General features: G+C 36.5%; 3 protein-coding genes across 14 annotated transcripts in view; 2 read left to right on the forward strand and 1 right to left on the reverse strand.

Annotated features, from left to right (window-relative positions):
* The window catches only part of LOC106169161 (uncharacterized), a 74,817-nt gene extending 68,627 nt beyond the window's left edge, over nucleotides 1–6,190 (forward strand). For all 11 annotated transcript variants that reach the window (XM_087009701.1, XM_013548525.2, XM_013548526.2 and 8 more), the window contains one exon: nucleotides 87–6,190. In XM_087009701.1, the coding sequence (XP_086865827.1) occupies nucleotides 305–2,668 (2,364 nt within the window). In that variant the 5' untranslated portion in view covers nucleotides 87–304 and the 3' untranslated portion in view covers nucleotides 2,669–6,190. The remainder of the gene's footprint in view (nucleotides 1–86) is intronic.
* A 2,473-nt stretch (nucleotides 6,191–8,663) lies between these two features.
* LOC106169165 (aspartate--tRNA ligase, mitochondrial) overlaps nucleotides 8,664–19,646 on the reverse strand; it is a 79,772-nt gene continuing 68,789 nt past the window's right edge. Inside the window, exons 13-19 of one of the 2 annotated variants that reach the window (XM_087009707.1) lie at nucleotides 18,765–18,819; nucleotides 16,861–16,947; nucleotides 12,040–12,119; nucleotides 11,690–11,800; nucleotides 11,397–11,437; nucleotides 11,315–11,349; nucleotides 8,664–10,102 (exon numbers count right to left, since the gene is read on the reverse strand). In XM_087009707.1, the coding sequence (XP_086865833.1) occupies nucleotides 9,936–10,102; nucleotides 11,315–11,349; nucleotides 11,397–11,437; nucleotides 11,690–11,800; nucleotides 12,040–12,119; nucleotides 16,861–16,947; nucleotides 18,765–18,819 (576 nt within the window). In that variant the 3' untranslated portion in view covers nucleotides 8,664–9,935. The other variant, XM_087009706.1, reaches the window with a different exon arrangement.
* Nucleotides 19,013–19,646, forward strand: part of LOC106169163 (podocan-like protein 1) — a 51,004-nt gene continuing 50,370 nt past the window's right edge. The window contains exon 1 of the mRNA XM_087009703.1: nucleotides 19,013–19,084. The gene's annotated coding sequence lies outside the window, so the exon portion shown is untranslated. The remainder of the gene's footprint in view (nucleotides 19,085–19,646) is intronic.

Consider the following 19,646-nt stretch of genomic DNA (forward strand, 5'->3'; position numbering starts at 1 on the left):
GATGGGGTTTCTCCCTCCTGGCAATTCTGCCGCATGAATGATTGCAGCACAATGCCTGATACTATTACTTTGCTTATTATTTCCAGATTCATCACTTTACCAAGGGGATAAAGACGACAGTTCCCTGGGTCAGTAGCAACAAGAAGAAGGCAATCACTGAACCAGAGGACAAACTATCTGCGCCATGGAAATATAGTGAAGGACTCTGTGCTTAATGAACTGATGTCACATTATGAGGAGAGGGTAGACGCTGCGCTTGGATGCACAGAATGAGCAAAGACAAGTCTGCGACACACAAAGGAAAATGCCGACAACAACAGCAACAAAGCGGTTCGGGAAAATTTCTCTTTGGGTTTTTATTCACATATTGGTAGGCTGGGTTACTCAGTCTTCGACGACGTGTCCAACAAACTGCATGTGTGAAAAACGTGACACAGTTGTCAGATGTGTGAATTTACAGCTCTCCTCTATTCCGACATTGCCAACTTCGGTGCAGCGGCTGTACCTGTCAGGAAACAAGCTCCAGGTCATCCAGAACAACTCGTTTCAGAACTTAAATCAGCTGAAGTATCTGGAGCTAGAGAACAGCCAGCTGAGGAAGCTGGAGCCCAATGCTTTTAAAGGTCTGGATAACCTTCAAGTGCTCAAACTGGGACATAACAGATTGACATCGCTTCCGAGAGATTTATTTGACCCGACACGTCTTCTTTTACACTTGGACCTCAGTTTTAACTCCTTTAGTGCAGTACCCAATGACTGCATGCACTACTTGACAAAACTCAAAGTGCTCAATGTCAGTTATAATGAGATCACCAATCCTACCCTTGGCCCCACATTTCAGTTCACAAAACGGCTCCAGATTTTGGATTTTACTGGAAACCGCATGGAGAGACTGGATGGGAGTGTATTTCAAACCATGCTGTGGTGGGAATCCATTCCCAAGTACCTGAATCTGTCAAACTGTAATATTAAGTACATCCATGCTGACACTTTCGAGAAGCTCTACTACCTGGTGGATTTCAACTTGTCTGGAAATACTGGGATTCCCACCCCAGTCCTGCGGGATGCTCTCAAACAAATGGAAGCAGCAAGTCTGAAGAGACTGACATTGTCATATATGAATATCTCTGCCCCGTCAGAAATCTTCAGCACCCTGCAGCTGACAGGGCTGGAGTATTTAGATCTATCCCATAATGATATCAGCTCCCTGGGCTTGAGGGGGTTCAGTTATTTGAACCACTTAAGTCAACTGGACCTCAGCTACAATCTCATTAGTGAAGTTGGCGACATGACAGGACTATCAGATTTGAGGAAGCTGTCACTGGCACACAATCTCATCAGCAATTTGGATGATACTGTCTTTGAAAAGCTCCAAGCTTTGACAGATTTGGATCTTTCCTATAACATGCTCCGAGAGATAACTGATGGTCCTTTCGAAGAGCTTTGGGAGTTAAAGTCTCTGGATGTCACTCGGAACTACATCCAGCGCTTTGAGATAAGTTCGTCCTTGGAGAGCCTGGAGGCCCTCAATCTGAGTGGAAATAGTCTTACAGACTTGGGCTCAATTCCCCTATTGTCTCGGCTCAATTTATTGGATGTCAGTCATAACAGGCTTCAGGCTCTCAGAGCTGATCTCTTTTCTCGGTCTAACAATTTAAAAAGTGTGAACTTCAGCAGTAATATTATTACAGAGGTATCTGCAAATACATTTACATCTCATGCACCAGATATCATCGATTTGTCCAGCAACAAAATTACTCGTTTGGAGAACTATGGCTGGACACACAAAGAAATCCACGCATTGATGCTGAAAAACAATGGCATTCGAAGCATCTCAAATGATGCATTTGCTGGGCTGCGTTGGCTGAAGGTGTTAGACCTCAGCAAGAATTCACTCCAAGATATCCACCCGGAGGTGTTCAAGGACCTCCAAAACTTAGAGAACTTAATTTTGAGTGATAATAACCTTGGTGGTATGCTCCAGTCGGCCAGCCAAGCATACCTTTTCAATTATCTCCGCAGCCTCAAGACTCTTTACCTTGACGCCAATAACATTCTAGTGCTCAACAACAACTTGTTCAAAAATATCACATCTCTTTCCAGCTTGGATCTTAGTCAAAACTCTATGCAAAATATATCAGAAACTTTGCTTGAAAATTTACATTCCCTAAAATATTTAAATCTTTCTTGTAATAATTTCCGGACATTTCCTGTAGCAACTTTCAAAGAATTATCTTCACTAGAGGAGCTTGACATATCTCATAATACTTTTGCATGCAGTTGCAATTTGCTTGAACTCCGCAGCTGGATGGAAACTACAGGTGTTTCTGTAGCTTCTTTAGGCAAAATGGACGCCCATGTATGTAGTTCTCCGCCTGAGTGGAAGGGACGACCGGTGATGTATTACCGTCCATCTCCAGATATGTGTAGTGAAGTATTCAATACAATGATCATTTACATTATTGTAGCAGCCGTGTCAGTTCTCATAATCCTTGTTATCATCATCGCGTGCGTGTGTCACAGAAAACGACGATCGCGACGACGGAACTGTCATCATCACAATCAGTATGGTATTGTTAGGGGCAGTGACAATACTGGACTGCAAGAGCCTATGAAGCCCCTCCAACAACAACAGAATGGCAAGAAAGATGGCAATGTGTGGTTATGAAATCAAAATATTACATAAAAAGTACTTAAATGCTGTTTTACTCTTCTTCCTTTGCCTGTTACATGTTTTTAGCTTTTGTTTATGAAGCGCCATCATCATTGTGTCATGTTAATTATAAGCCAATTAGAGAAAGTGTCTTCAGTCACTTTGTATATATTGACCCACATATAGAAGGTTCAAGTGCCATAATATTTGAGCTAAATGATTACAGCTTTCAGTGTAAAAACCGATTATAGACAGGAAAAGGCGTCCTCTAAAACAACCAACTTTACTGAATCAGACACGTTTTAGCTGTATCAGATACAAGCATGTCAATATTCATTTTTAGTTTTTCATTGTTTATTTCACAATTATTCACAGAAACAGAAGCGCCAGTATATAATATAAGTCTGACATAATGTTTGAAAAGATCGGCCACATTTATGACAAGTAGTTTTTATATGAACAGGTGACGAATGGTACCTGTAAAACGTTAGCTCTCTTTTATGTGATCGATTGATATGGAATATAAATATTTATATTATTGATGTGAAATCCAAGTAATAATTAATGACTCTTTTGTTATAATGTAATATTCCCAAATAACCCATACCCCTTGGCCCCTATACTGGTCCATTCCTTGCAGCAAGTGGCCCTACATTGGCCTATCATGGCCGATTCCTTATCTGAACCTGTCACTGTTATTTGTATGGAAATACATATATTTTCAGGAAAATTTAATATGCTATTTTTGCACTGTAAGAATTTGTTCTTGCTGCCTATGAACAAATGCTGCAGCCATGAGATAAGCCAATGAGACAGAAATTTATTCAAAAATAAAATTAAGAATTGCAAATCCTCATCTCTAGCAATAATCACTTTTGTGGAAATCCGGAAAAGTCTTCCTTTTTAATTGTAAAAGGGTGTGAAGAAACTTTAATATAGATTTTTCAATGATAAATTCACAAAAATGAAATTCGGGGGAGCTCGAGGGTTTTCCTCCATTTTCAGCAATTTTTGTTCTCATTCCTTTGAAAGTTAACAAACATCCCTCAAAAATTGCTAGCAGAGATAGTTCATGGAATGTGAACAGAGGTTTAGCCAGGAAGTACATAGGTTAATGTAATTATCGAGTAAGCTTACATTTGTCGACAAAACAGACTGCCAACATGTGAAGTAGTCCTTTGAAGACCTGACAAATCACGTTATGTTTATTATGAACTATTGCTGTGATTTTCAAAATGCCATGTAGTAGGTTGAAGACCTTTGGGCATACCAATGAAAGTTCACTGCACTTCTTATGTAGAACACTTAAGATTACTTCTGTCTGTTCAATGTTTTGCACACATTTGTATAAAAATTTCTTTCATATTGAAAAAAGATTGTTCCCAAATACTAGTTTGAAAGATTTGATCACCAAAGATAATGAGAAATGTTTCCCAAGTTGCCCTCATGTTATAACAATTTTCATCTTCTTGATTTTCAAGTAGGAAGATAACACCAAGTTCAACATCAACAAATGTTTTAAATAGATAATAATAATAATAATGGATCCGGAATAATTATTTAAAAAGGCTGTGAAAAGCAGCTGTCTTGAAATTTGGAACCCCCTGTACTGTGAAATACATGTACTAAGTACTATTACTACTACTACTGCTACTATTGATAAAAGCTATACTTTAAACCTTTAGAAAGACTTCTGGGTATACCCTGAGAGTACTACTCATAATGTTTGTCAAATTACTTGATACAAGAAATCATGATAAAGACACATGGCAAAAACAGACGAAAACCATAATAAAAGCCAATTTCACAAAAAGAAAATTTGCAGAAAATTAATACATATTTTAAAATACTTTAAAGAGTTCAAAATTATGGCGCACATAGTTCAAATATAATACTTAATATGAAAAAATTCAAATTATTTATTTCCACAAATTCTTTCTATATACTATTTCATCAACTATTTAAAAAAAAAATGCAGACCAAAATACCGTGACCTCAGCAGTAATACGTTAGTCTGTATTTTTCATGTGAATGTCAAATTGATTACAAATGTGAAGCATGTTTTTCATATCTGACTACAACCAACTCATAAACAAAGAGTATTTCTTTGATGTGCTTGCCAGCCCAGGGCACATCCCTAACTTTTATGATTCATATTTAGCAGCCTGAAATATAAACTACTGTGTTAAGTCGAGCACTACAGCTTTAGTAACCAGAATGGTTGTGTGTTCTTCCTTCAAAGGACACGATGGCAAATGTGTTTGTATAGATATATGTGAGACTTTTTTTTTCATAAAAGAACATTACATAGCTTCAATTTATTTAGCGCATTTTTGTCTATCGATTATTATTGTTACAGTATTTTGTTTTAAGACAGAGGAGATCTACCCATAGGAGAGAACGAAAATTCTAAAAAAAATTCATGTTTTATTGGTATTATAAGCTATACATGTATTTATCAACTGTACAGGAGTAAAGCTTTTATGTGTCAAAAAGTTGAGGGGTATTTATATCTTCATTTTTACACTGAATGGGATGGTATCAAGATTTACATTAGAAATCTCAATGGTAATGTTTCAGAGCAGTCAGTTTTTGTATGATATTGTTCAGTGCTGACAAAAAAATATGTATGAAGAGATTCAACCTGTAATTTTTTAAAAAACATAATTGATGAAATTTGAAAACAACATGCAGGCACACTCAGATGTTCAATTATCATTGTTTCTTTCTTCATAGATGTACTAGAAACCTACATTTTAAAGAATGTTTATGAAAATTGGAGCTATACTGTTTGGAATCTTGTTGACTAGCTTGTCTACTGTAAGACCTTAGAAAGAGTACTGGTAGGGATTGCCAATTGCATCACCTTACATCTCTAGTTGTGATCAAGTCTGAATGAGCTTTGGACAGAACTATATTTAAGTTCAAAGGGGGTAGAACTAAATTTTCATGAATACTCTTCAACATTTACAGATTCAATGCACCAATTTTCTCATTTTACCAGGAGTTATGTATATTATCTGAAGTGGTTTATCTGCTTGCATTTTGCACATGTATTTACCATGGGAAGTTCTTTTAACCACATGCTTTTGTCATTACGCACCATTCAACATCAGTGACCTTCATCACAAGTTGGGGATTTCTATGAAGAAAATGAATTCAATGACTGGGATTATTTGTTTGGGTGCGTCTTAGATCGATGTTAACTTTAAGGAAACAAAAACGGCCAATCAACTGCATGGACATCTGTCTGAGGACGACTACATGTGACCACTGAAGTTGCACACTAACAAAAGCATAACATTAATATTTTGGTTGTGGTTAAGGAAACTCTCATGGATTTACACTGCATATATCTAGCTTAACAATATTTGGCCTGGAATACTAGGGAGGATTATTAAGTTTGTACTTGGCAAATAAAATACAAGATTCTGGCATACTTGTATATTTTAGTTTAAGGTACTTCTGTATAAATATTTATGCTTTGAAATCCTTTAACATGTATTTGTATATTGTGAAATACACCAAGAGTGTCTACATCCAGTATTTTGCTTCATTATATCATAATACTGTTATTTTGAAAAATGATTACTCCCACAAAAATGTTTTTTCATGCTGCAATTGCTCCACAAGCAAGGACATTTTGATAATGGCACAGGTACTGTAGGAGCACTTCTTTCTCACGTCATATAGAGTTTTTCAAAAGCCCATCAGTACACCATTACCAATCACTTACCCTACAATTTAATTCTCCAACTGTTCCCAGTTCTCACTGACCAGTAAATTTATAAAAATAACGTAAAATCTGAATATTTTGTGTAATAATACCCGTTTTTATACCTTCATGTTCATGACTCGCAAACATGCAGGCATTTTGCTTTATATCCACAAATAGCTCTGTTTGGTCTATTTTTAACTGGAGTATTTCAAATTCATTCATTTTTGCTAAATACCCAGTCCTGTTTTACTAGCAACCTCCTGAGGAAAAAAAAAACCATTGTACAAAAATGAGAAATGGCACAGAATCTAAATCTAAACTTTGATTCAGAGTGGAACTTTTTCCAATCAAAAGGGCGATTTGTAACCCCCACCCCATCACACCTGCCTACATGCATTATGACCTTTGTGCCTTTGTTTGTAAAATGACTCTCCAACTGTACTAGTTGACGTCTAGTCTAAAAATCTAAGAATTGTTTATCAATGAAACAAGAAATCTGAAACAAAAGCCTCTAGCTCCTTTCTCACATAAATCGATGGATGACCTGTGGCTAGTGAAAGGAGATACTTTGTACAAATGACTGAAATGGATATTTTAAGTGATTGACTAATGACTACGACCTAATTGTAATTACTACAGGACATAATTATATTCGACAATGGAAATGCAGCAGAGGCCCAGTTTCTGAAGATTATTCAAGACAGAAAACTGGATTAGAAATGCTACACTGTGTGACCGAGCTGCATCTTAAGGCCCATTTCTATTCAGGTTGTGACAGCTTACCTTAGTTTATCCAGCCATGGTTTGGTAACACCACCTAACTTTAGACCAAAAGTTGATATTTTCTTGTGGGCCAAAAATTGTCCTACTGCTTCCAGTAAGGATCAATGTGCAGTAGTCGACTAAAGTAGAACTTTTGGCAGGCCCGTAGCCAGCAATTTCAAAGGGGGGGTTCTTTTTCTGAAAAAGTGGAGGCGTCCTCCGAACAATCTGAGACTAGTCGCAAGATTCTGTGTGGGATTGGAAAATCAGGTTGAGATTCAATGTCTGCGAGTAGTCTCCCGCGCCCTCCGACTGAATCGAAGGCGCCCTGCGACGATTCGTATGCTTTATGTGATCGTCTCTGACGAATCGTACGGTGGAAATGTAGTAAATCGCCGTGTATATAAGGGCCCCCACATATACCCAGGGGGAAAAAAATTACAAGAAAAGACGCTAGCAGATATCGTCTCCGATCGCCTCCGATGCAATGCTAGGATTGTTCAAGGATTCTTTATTTTCTACGACGACCCCCGGCCAAAACTAATCCCCGACAGATCGCCGACATTGTGACTGGGCCATCAGATGTCACAACATACATACTATTTGTTGTTGGTTAGAATACTGCTTTTGTACTAAGATGGATGTTTAAATGTAACATCTCTTCAATATATTTGACCGGAGATATATGTTTTTGCACACCTTTACAATTTGTGAAAATGTACTTCACAAAACAGACCTATTAGTATCTACTGACTGTCAGAAAATGTTCATCAAAAAATACAAAAATTAAAAACAATCCTACCAATCACCACTTTAATTCACATCGTAACACTTATCATGACACTTCATTTTTATCAAAATCACAACATTCTATCCATGAGACAAGAAACATGTCTCCATACCTCCGTCAATACCCACAACACATGAAAAATAAATGGCCACAGACAGTATCGGTACTTTCTTTTAATAAAGTGAACAGTAAGAAATAAAACCCTTTTCATGAAAAGGATAAATAACATCACAATATCTATATATTTTATTAAACTATCACACCTGGGTGCTTCACATGACTGACCAAATAATGGACAATTGCTGAGCCCTCTAGGAAAAGAATAAACGTTGTTTTGTGAGTGGAAAGACATCAAGTCTAGTAAACATCCATTGATCCATCAGCAGGTGCAGCTGCACGGAGCGCCTGTGGTCATTCCACCGACTGACCAACTGGTCGAGATGGCCAATTACAATGATGTGGAATGACAGATTGATGTCTTCCTCAATGTCTGGTTGCGTTGTGAGGAGAGGAAATGTTTTCAAAGGTGGACAATGGTGGTGACGCAGTGCACTTTTATCTAAAAATCAAGCCCTTGTATTTTTTATTCGTTTTCAACTGTCAATATTCACTGGTGTATTAATGACTTCCATCTCATTTATGCAGCTTTTATCTTTTTTCTTTTCTCTTTGATTTTTTTCACTTTCTTATTTTCTTTCTACCAATGCAGCATGCATGCACAACAAAAGCAAAACAAGTCATACATTATTCTAGGCTTCATTCATCAATATTAAGTTTCAATGACAGCGTGTTTTATCAGTTACAATAAGCCATTTTTTATTTCATTCACCTCGTCTTTATTTTCCCCTCGTTTCATTTTCTTTCTTTCATCTTTCCTTCCACCAATCCAAATATCAAAACACCATACAAATTATCCTATACATTTTGTATTACAAATCACAAATTCTATCCATGAGAGTCTGACTCACTTTACGATCTCATGTGACTTAACAATTCACATGGCTGTTCCCTGTGAACCCTTTGCGTGTTCTGATCTTGGGGAGGTAATCAAGCATGTGGACATGAAGACTTTCTTGATGTTTGACACTTAAAAAACAATGAAGACGCTTCATGCTTCACTGCATTATCACAAGACTAAAATCCAAGGAGAATATGAATCGATTCCCATAGCCATGCAACTTAATCTAAGCTGCCGTGTTTTATGAACATCAAAATTTGCAGCTGCAATAAAAAAAAGTTATTCCAACGTGTGCCAGGCTACAAGTCGACATATTGTGTTCCCTGGACTCTTAATCATAGAAAAAAATATGACATACTCTTCGTGTGACACATTTATTCTCTTCTACACGGCATGTTCTCATGCACAAGGAGGAAAAATTGAATGAAAACAAAGGACAGTAAGAGAATGATTCATTTCTAATATAAACCTGTGTTTTCACAAACCCTTTAAAACATTGAATTCCACCTATTTCAGTTTTTTTTAGATAAGTTTAATCTGTGACTTGAAAATTCCAATGGCAAATCAAAGATTTTACTAAAACGGCAGAGAGGATTTTTCTTTCTTTTTTTTTTTTTTTTTTTTGTTTTTGCATTGATTTAATAGGCATGTTTGCACATACAATATTGTTTAAAAAACCAGAGTACACCCACCCATTGTAGACCCCTTTGGGTCTTATTATGGACTTAAAAAGGAAGAAAAGCAGTTATGTCCCAATGTTATCAATATTAACATCAGATTCTTCATAAATTATCAAGCAAAGTGTGTTTTCAGAAAATAAGAAATGTCATTTTTTTTTTCAAAAGAGAGAATTGAATAAGTCCAGCAAGGGTAACTGTCATTATTTTTTACTCTCAATAGCTGACATCAGCACAAGTTTTTAAAAGATGACATACATAACTCAAGCTTTCCAGAAGCATAAAGCAGCTGCTCTAAAGATCATACAACATCCCTCTGTTAAAATTTACCTTTATAATATATACCACTGTCATATACCTACTGACATAACCATATGTCATGTGCCGTCATCAGTCACTTTAATATGATAATAATTTTGTTCTTCCGCAGAAATTCTTGCTGGAGCATCACTCATGATGTCTCTTCCTACAGAAGTCTTGGGAAAAGCGATCACATCACGAATACTGTTGGCCTGACATGCAATTGCAACCAGTCTGTCCAAACCTGTAGAGACAGTAATTAATTATACACTGAGGAAGATTTAAATGAGATCACTGTTCTATGTTCAAAAGATACAAATTGCTCTAAGTGAATTGTTCAACTAATGTAAATTTCTTACAAAAAGTTAATAAATGAATTAATATTAAGTAAAATATTTAAAACATTAATACAAAATATGAATCAACCCTCTGACCGATTCATTTCAATGTTATATAAATACAAAAAAATCAGGACTGGAAAATGTTTTCCTGTTGTCATACTACCATTGCCTCATTGTACTATACCTATGCGTAAACACCCTGAATAACAAGACTACCTAAAGTTATACCCCCCCCCTCCATGTGGTAGATGTTCTGGGTAACAAGCTTACCTAGTGCTACACCCCCATGTGGTGGATACCCAGAGTTACAAGCTTACCTAGTGCTATACTTCCATGTGTTAGACGCCCTGAGTAACAAGACTACCTAGTGCTATATCTCCATGAGGTGGACACCCTGAGTAACAAGTTTACGTAGTGCTATACCCCCATGTGGTGGACACCCTGAATAACAAACTTACCTAGTGCTACACCTCCATGTGGTGGACACCCTGAGTAACAAGCTTACCTAGTGCTATACCCCCTGTGGTGGACACCCTGAGTAACAAGTTTACCTAGTGCTATACCCCCATGTGGTGGACACCCTGAGTAACAAGTTTACCTAGTGCTACACCCCCATGTGGTGGACACCCTGAGTAACAAGTTTACCTAGTGCTACACCTCCATGTGGTGGGCATCCCGAGTAACAAGCTTACCTAGTGCTACACCCCCATGTGGTGGACACCCTGAGTAACAAGTTTACCTAGTGCTACACTTCCATATGGTGGGCATCCTGAGTAACAAGCTTACCTAGTGCTACACCCTCATGTGGTGGAGACCCTGAGTAACAAGCTTACCTAGTGCTACACCCTCATGTGGTGGACACCCTGAGTAACAAGTTTACCTAGTGCTACACCCTCATGTGGTGTACACCCTGAGTAACAAGCTTACCTAGTGCTACACCTCCATGTGGTGGGCATCCTCAGTAACAAGCTTACCTAGTGCTACACCCTCATGTGGTGGACACCCTGAGTAACAAGTTTACCTAGTGCTATACCCCCATGAGGTTGACACCCTGAATAACAAGCTTACCTAGTGCTATACCCCCATGTGGTGTACACCCTGAGTAACAAACTTACCTAGTGCTATACCCCCATGTGGTGGACACCCTGAATAACAAGCTTACCTAGTGCTATACCTCCATGTGGTGGGCATCCTGAGTCTAATGCCTGAAGTAAGTGATTAAGCTGGCTGGAATCCTCCTGCAATGAGAAATTAAGTTAATAGCCATTCCCAGTGCATTGGAAACTAATCAAATATTATGAAAATTTGTTTTTTAATCACAACATCAATACTGCATTAATTGTACAATCTTATAAATATGCTGGATTTAGAAGGCATGCAACAGTGCATGAATAATGGATTTTTGCCCTCCACCCTGGTTAAGTACACACATCACGCACACATGCAATAACACAACCACACAAATAAAGAAAAATACATTTTGTGATTACCTTCAAGATTTCTTCTAGTACATATCTTTGCATTTGGGAATTATGAATTCTTATGGACCCTCCTCCAATCTCAGTCCCATTTAGCACCAGGTCATAATGCTGACCTTGGACCTGAAATCAACAAGAGAGCACATGTCCTGGGCTCTGGGGTCCGGTAGGGGAGCATAAATTTATGAATTTATTCAGAATTTAAAATATAAGACTTTATACATTCTGCAGAAAAAAAGCTTCTGTCTGAGCAAATACAGACCTTAAACATTCTCAAGAAGACACTTGAGAAAACCATTTTGTCACATCTCTGAAAATCAACCAACACAATGTCGCCCCTAACGCAATGACAAGTACTATACCTTCTCTGGGTGAGTATATAACAGTTCTTCCTGCCCAGGCTGAGGGGCTGTGAATGGATGGTGAGCAGATTCCAGACCCTCTGAAATATTAGAAATATTGATATTAACTGTACTATATATAATGCTTACACTGTGGATATGGAATACAAACTTGTACATGATGTCTCTCTCTCTTATGTGCTGAACCATAGTAAAAGGAACCTACATAAGTATCATATGTATCACTGAGTGTTCAATAAATTACTAATATTGTCATTTCTAAGATGTCACCAAAACTTATGCAATAGCATACATAATATACCTCTTACAAATACTGCCTTAAGCAGAGTGAAGTTGGCAAGTTCATTTGTAAAAAGGCACAACTTTTTTCTTTTTTTAAAAAATCTAATGTACAGGGTCAGATATAGCATTTTGTAGCTACTACTTATTTAATAAAATCATGATTGCAATATTACTTATTGTTTGTGTGTGTGTGCATGCATGTGTGCATGTGTGTATAAGTGCAAGTGTATTTTGTTACAGGGTTAAGAACATAGTTGAGACTACTAATAGAAAAAAATCATACAATTTCCAGAATACCCCAGGTAAGCGAGTTAATAGTTTCATCAAACATCAGCCAATCATTAATTAACTCTCATCATGATCATCTCTTTTTTTCTTTTTTTCCGACTATTAAATCATGCTTTTGTCTGTTTGATATATGGAGAGCAAAGAATTTCACAGACAGGTCATCCAGGCTCAGTGCATCTTCATAAAAATCTCAACTCAAGGGATCTTGCCGTTATTGATGCTGTTTTATTTATTATGGCACAATCAATCAAAAATGGAAGATGAAACAAGGTTCAAAATTCCAATCCATGAACTCTCGAACTCCACCATCTCCCCCAAGGAAAAAAGCTTGAACATACCGTAAATCATCAAACCAGTAAATAGGTCATTAATTTGCCTCGATCCATTGACTAATTCCTTTTTGATGACAAATTGATGAGCCTTTATGATCAATAAGCCATTTTGATGCGACTTGTGGGACTCTTTCAATCACATATATGTTCACTCACATCTTGGTTTAATAGATGCTTACCATACACAACATTTAGTTTATTAATTCTGCAGAAAAAGAAGTGGTCTCCAAGGACATTTCAAAAATGCTTTGAGCTCAGCTCGCAACTAAATTTATGATCGAATGGAAGAAAAGTGATAGGTATGTATGTTTTATAAGTAGTAAATAGATAATTCTGGTAAATAAAGAATTTACGATATGCAAATTACTGCTAAAAATATTTATTTGTTGTTAATCTCAATTGCAACTATTTAATAACAATATTACAGACAAGAACAAAATTAAGCTTTCATGCAATTTATATTCATAATATAAATAGCTACTAATAATCTACAATTGCTACTGAGAGAGAGAGAGAGAGAGAGAGAGAGAGAGAGTCATTTAATTAGAGGTTTTGATTGAAATAATCTTAGAATAAATTTTATCACTTTTCATGAGAAGACAAGGAATAAAATCCTCCAAATTGGAGTCTGAAATCTTGCCAGGCAAATTTCAATTCAAAGCATCTTTCTAGTTAACTCTGACTGCCTCCTGGAAGTCCAACTAAGCAGTTTAAAGTCCACCCCCCCCCCTTACTTGCTACAGTAGGCAACTGTAACTGCTGTCATCACTACTAATAACAGCGTTTTAACTAAAAGACATTCTAAAACCCGGACAAACTTGAATGTTAAACAAATAGAAATCAAGGATGGTTTTAATTCACAAATAATTATTTCTATTATTTATATTTTTCCCGTTGCTGAATGAAACCAGCTTTATTCTCTGATCATGAACATGAAGCCTACTGTACATGTATAAAATGTCTTGAACATGTTTTGTAGATCACCTAGGCTTGGCTCCAAGTCTTTCTATTTTCATCAAGACATACAGAACAGTTTATGTGACTGGATAAGGAAGGACAGGGAGGCTACAAGTTATTTTGTCATATCTAATTCATTTAGTTCCTTACATTGCTGTGTTCCCAAAGTTCTTTGGCTAAACAATGACTGCTGAAATTGGTTACACTGTAGCAAACTATGTACAGTCAACAGTGCTATACAGGTATTAGAGCTTTTAAAATTGATTGGTCTACAGTCAATTTATTTGACATACCTAAATGGGCTACTGTCACCATTGAGAGTAAAAACTTTTGTCAAGATGGTTAGAATTTCCTCAAGGAGTTTATTTAAAATATTTCCAAAAATGAGGTTAACTGAACAGAGCTACAATGGTTTGTCAATACTGCATTAGCAGTAATGGCACGGTAGTGATGTTGGGCATTTCTGTTGTATTGAAAAAATCATACTCCCAACTTTTTCAAAGATCAATCTTCAAATAACATTGAAAATACTCAGGCATATGATAACCCAATCATCATTAAAACCAATTCTCAATTTTTTTTCAAACTGACACAACAATTTTGACATAGCATGACATGACATGAAACAGCAGATCATGACACTGCATGACAAAATTAACAAAAAAAGGAACATGCTATAACATAAAGTTACTGTATTATAAAAACATAACTGTGAAAGAAATGTGTACATTGTAAGAAGCATAGGTACCTCAAATATATGTATGTTTAATTTTACTGTAATGCCTCAAGAGATGGTGCTATATATAATTATTATAAAATGGGATATGGAAACAATCCATTACATTGTCTGGATAAAATCCTGTACTGTTTGGATTAACACTAATCATAATTAAAATTATGATATAATCTGGCTTTCTTTAATCTGACACAAATCAATAAGAGGCCTACAGTCTAAATACTTTTATAGACAAAACAGTTTTGAGAGAGAGAGAGAGAGAGACTGCATGCTCACTAGCCAACTTCATTGTGTAACCAAATCACACACCATTTCAATTTATTTGTGATAATCCTGCTTACGCCTGTGCTTCGTAACACACATAAGTTACAAAGAAGCCGACATAATGACTTTTCAGGCAACTTCTGTGCCTTCTGTACTACCCACACATTTTCATAAAAGTAACAAAATGAAGACATCCATTCACCACACCCACCTCTCTGTTATCGCCTATCAAAAAAAAAAAGCAATAACATTACGGAGATATTATTAGATGTCTAAATTGACTTCTACTTGAAAATTCTAGAAGACTGTCATCAATTCGGTGACATTATGAGATCTTTAAATTGAACCCTACTTGAGAAATCAAGAGGTGTGTTATTACTTTGGGGGCAGCAAATCAAGGGATGATGAGCTCTGGTCAGCCAATCAGTCGTCCTAAAATGAGCATCAGGATTATATGGGAATAATCACTTTGATTTCATTTTCAAGGAAATTTAAACCAGAGTAATTATTTATTATCCATTTTTCTTTTAAATTTGTGGTTCCTATTTTACATTTAACATTAACATCTTACAATACAGTATCTAAAAGAGTATTTTTGATCTTTTTTTTTTTAGTGAGAACAATACCAAAATGTGGTCAAAGTGTTCTGTACTATAACTGTGTATTTTGCTAATAATAAATTCTAAGGAGGGTAGAAATTAAGTAGAATACATATTTTGAGCCAGTTAACCATGGTTAACATCATATTATGATATTCTCCTGAAATACATTCTACAGTAGGATCCTGCCCCTTCCCCCCCGCCCCCCCCCCCCCCTCCACAACAAAGAGGGAGGGGGAAAAGCAAAGGTGTAATGTCTCTATATCCCTTATAGTGACAGGCTCGATGTTCTTGACAAGGCCTGATTATGAGCCCAGATAAACCTTATTTTCCACCCGCTATTCCCACAACCCCCGCTGATCTCAGTTTTCTTTCTCTTCCTTCCATCCATTGTCGTCTGTGTATCAGAAAGCCTAGAAGCCTGGAAGGTGCACGGATCTGTTGTTTGCAATCAAAAATCTACGAGCAGAAGATGAGCGTATTGAGGAAGTCTGCGGGAGGCCTAATAGGTTCATTTGTTGGACAGGTAATGAGATAGCATAAGTGCTGCAATGTATACCTCTCTTAATATGAGGTGGTCTGAACGTCAACCACGTCACCGCTATCAAACTGAGATTTTAATTTATCACGCTGACAAGCACATGTTAATATATAACCACTAACCACTAATTCTTAAGAACTACCAAAGAGTTTGATTAACTTATTGCAATCGCCTTACTAAAATTTAAATTAAACATCTCTTAACAGGAATCAGGGCTTACGTTTGTTCAATTGTACTAACTTTTGGTTCTAAATTTAATCTATTATGCTAAAATGACCTTGTATGCTAGTAAATTGAAAGGAGATTCATCCAAGGTTAAAATTGAACCACTGGGGGCTCTAAATTATACCACTGTGCTTTTTACTCCTGCCTCCCGCTGGGAGTGGTGTACATGTAACAATGCTTGAGGATGGTGAAGAAAGGAGAAAGATATCATCATCTTGACTTCAATAACATCTAAATAATGCCTTTTTTTTGTTTTAAATATGAACAGGTTATGTCACTTCAAATAAAAAAAAAAAATCAATTAGTATCTCCGATCTAGCAAAGTACATAATTTATACCATTCATAGACACAAAAGTGGCTAATTTTTGGTGAAGATGATTTATACCTAACAATTTGAATTCAAATACATTTTATTTCTTAAAAATGAAAAAAAGTACTACTTTAAGCAATTTGTCACCACAGCAAAGAGAGATGGGATATAGTCATTATGTAATCTATATTGCCTCTGCCAGAGAGGGTGTGTTTTTGTCTTTGTTGATTTTATTAATTAACAACCTACATGTAAAGAATCAAAGAAAAAGAAGGGGGTTGCTTACCTGTGCCATCTTCTTTTGGCAGGAACAATGGAAAGTCATATACCCACAAGAAATTAAGGGCACTCGGATCTTGAAGCTTTCTTCTCTCTAAAAACAAACAAATGTACCCCATAAGTAATATCACAACTAAAAGCTAACTGGAATATGTATAATTAGCTAGTATCGTAAACTTAAAGTAAGCAGTAAAACTGACAGACATTTAAGGGTGTTTTATCAACTTCTACGAAATACATCAACCTTAAAAAACAGAAATGATTCAATTACTGATATTTAAGAGAGTCACCTAGACAGAACCCATAAGCTTGACATGGCCAATTTTGATTGGCCCAAACACATGGAAGCTAACTCGAGAAAGGGAGCAAAAAACCCATAGTTTAATTACGTGTAGGACCACCCTATGTGTTTCAAATATAATAGATAAGTGTAACACACAACGTGGAAAGGGCCTCTGTCAGGGTAAAAGATCTGTCTCAGACCATATAGCAAAACTCTAGCTCTGCGCTGACACAATTACTGCTAAAAGAATCCCCCTTAAGTTAAAGGTATTTTCAGGGAGAAGGGGGCTGTTTTATTAACCTCCCACTTCTCCAATACATAAACTTTCCTTGTACCTAATAATAACAAAGAATTCACCTCAAAATATCACCTTTTTGGAAAGATTAAACACTTTCTAATATCACATATTTATAAAAGCAAACAGACGTTAGCTGCCTATTTACATATTCATTAAGGAAAAAAATGGGCATTTTATTATTAAAGTGCAATCTAGCTTGTTGACATTCTGACAATTCTCATGACATTATCCACTTTTCCTACGTCCGGTACAATGGTCAAGGGTTAAGTAAACTGATTGGTGATGTTGTCCAGCAAAAGCAGACCAATACAATAAATCCTAATGCAATATTTCTCAGTGCAATGGGCGGGACAACAACAAACGGAAGTGCCAAAAACAACTTTTTGTTCCCCCAGAGTTGTTGTTCTTGCACTCCCAATGGTTCCCTATCACATCCCACCTCTGACCCCTCCTCTATTGGTCAGTTTGAAATGTGTACGCTACATTTGTCACAGTTATGATAAAATGTAAACTTTCGGGTAGGTGCTAAAATTCTCAATCTAGGACTACTTAGGAAGTACATTATAAACTGTGTTAACTTAGCTAAATTGGCAAATGTGTGTTTATCAAGTGCCCAAGGTGTATTAGTCTATTGAAATCTGATGATGGCTATCATACACTAAATATGAATTGATAACTGAACCAAACGGAATATAGGACACTTCCAATTTGATTAAGGGTACTTCATGACTGTTTTTTTTTTAACCCAAAACTTTTTTTAATTGAAAGATCATTATGTGACCTTCCAAAAGACCTTTCTTAATAAGCACAGAATTTGACAACCAATTCCTTCCTGTGCTCAAATGATGTGACATAATTTCCAAGCATTATATCTGTTAATACTTAATATATACTTTTTAATATATGTGTGATATACTAAAAAACTGAGAAAGAAAATGCAATGTGAACTCAAACACACCGGACCATGTAATAATATCCTTTTGGCAGGAAATAACATTTAAATTCTGATCAAAGCAAACTGGTTTCAGTTCCATCTGGAATCAAACTGTGAATACGCCTCAACAAGAACGCTGGAACTGGAGACATTCTACAACGTTAATCCAAGGAAAATAATTCTGCCTGAACATTAGCTTACGACACGTGAACAATAGAAAACCTATTATAAAGCAAGGATGAAGCACATCATGGGCTCTTAACCCTCTCCATTAACTTAAACGCGACTGAATGAGAACTAATGGATAATAGTGAATAATTCCCCCTCCTTCAATACAAGTGGGTTTTTACGCCGAAGGATGTGTTGACATAGTTATTTGATCGTGTTATACAATACCTTCTTCGTCAAAACTGTTTGTGCTCTCTAGTCTGACTCTTCCAAGGAGCGCGCACTAAGAAAAGAAAAGAAAATAATTGTATTTTATAGCTGCTATTAAGAGGGTTATAAATATGAAATGGAATATAGGATCGCCTGTGGCATCCCAACACTGGGGCTTTTTTCTCAGTGTAGAAACAAACCACTGCGAGTGTGTCTCTCAATGCAACGAGGGCGATCCATTACAATTAGGTTAGTCAACCATGAACAATACCACACGGTCTCTTCAACATTTGTGCATTAGCTTGGCATGTGAGGTTGCGAAAACACACACATTGTAGGTAAGCGAAAGTCTGATTTTCAGATTACACACACGCTATGTTGATAATGAGTGCGCAAAGACGGTAAACCGTGACACATGCGATTACATCACAAGTTTTGAACATTTATTGTGATTCTGATTATATAAGCAACGGGAAGCCATCTTTCAGAAATGGCTGAATGATACAGATGGGAAACCTGTTGCTGTCAAATTCGTGTATGCCTATGTGAGGATTCATGTTTGTGACATCTACACAGATGGATGAAGGTTTGAATATGAAGCATTGATCAAAATGTCAAAATAAGCTTTATTCTATCTATGGGTTAAATCAATATGTTGCTTAGTTGCATGAATCAAACCAACACCCTCTCCAAAATCTGACATATATCAGCAATCTTTCAGACACATAATTTACTTTTAATTAAGAAAATAAGCATGGTTCCTTCAATATTATATGGCAGTATAGTTTGGAAATGAGAAAAAAATGTTAGTAACATATACACCACAAGCTATTTTCCTAAAAGTTTAAGTGCAATGCAAACAACAGTTCTAAAGTAGTGAAATAGAACCGTGACTCCATT

This window comes from Lingula anatina, chromosome 3 (assembly GCF_051362555.1).
Source record: "Lingula anatina isolate TDL-2025a chromosome 3, LinAna3.0, whole genome shotgun sequence".
Lineage (NCBI taxonomy): Eukaryota > Metazoa > Brachiopoda > Lingulata > Lingulida > Lingulidae > Lingula > Lingula anatina.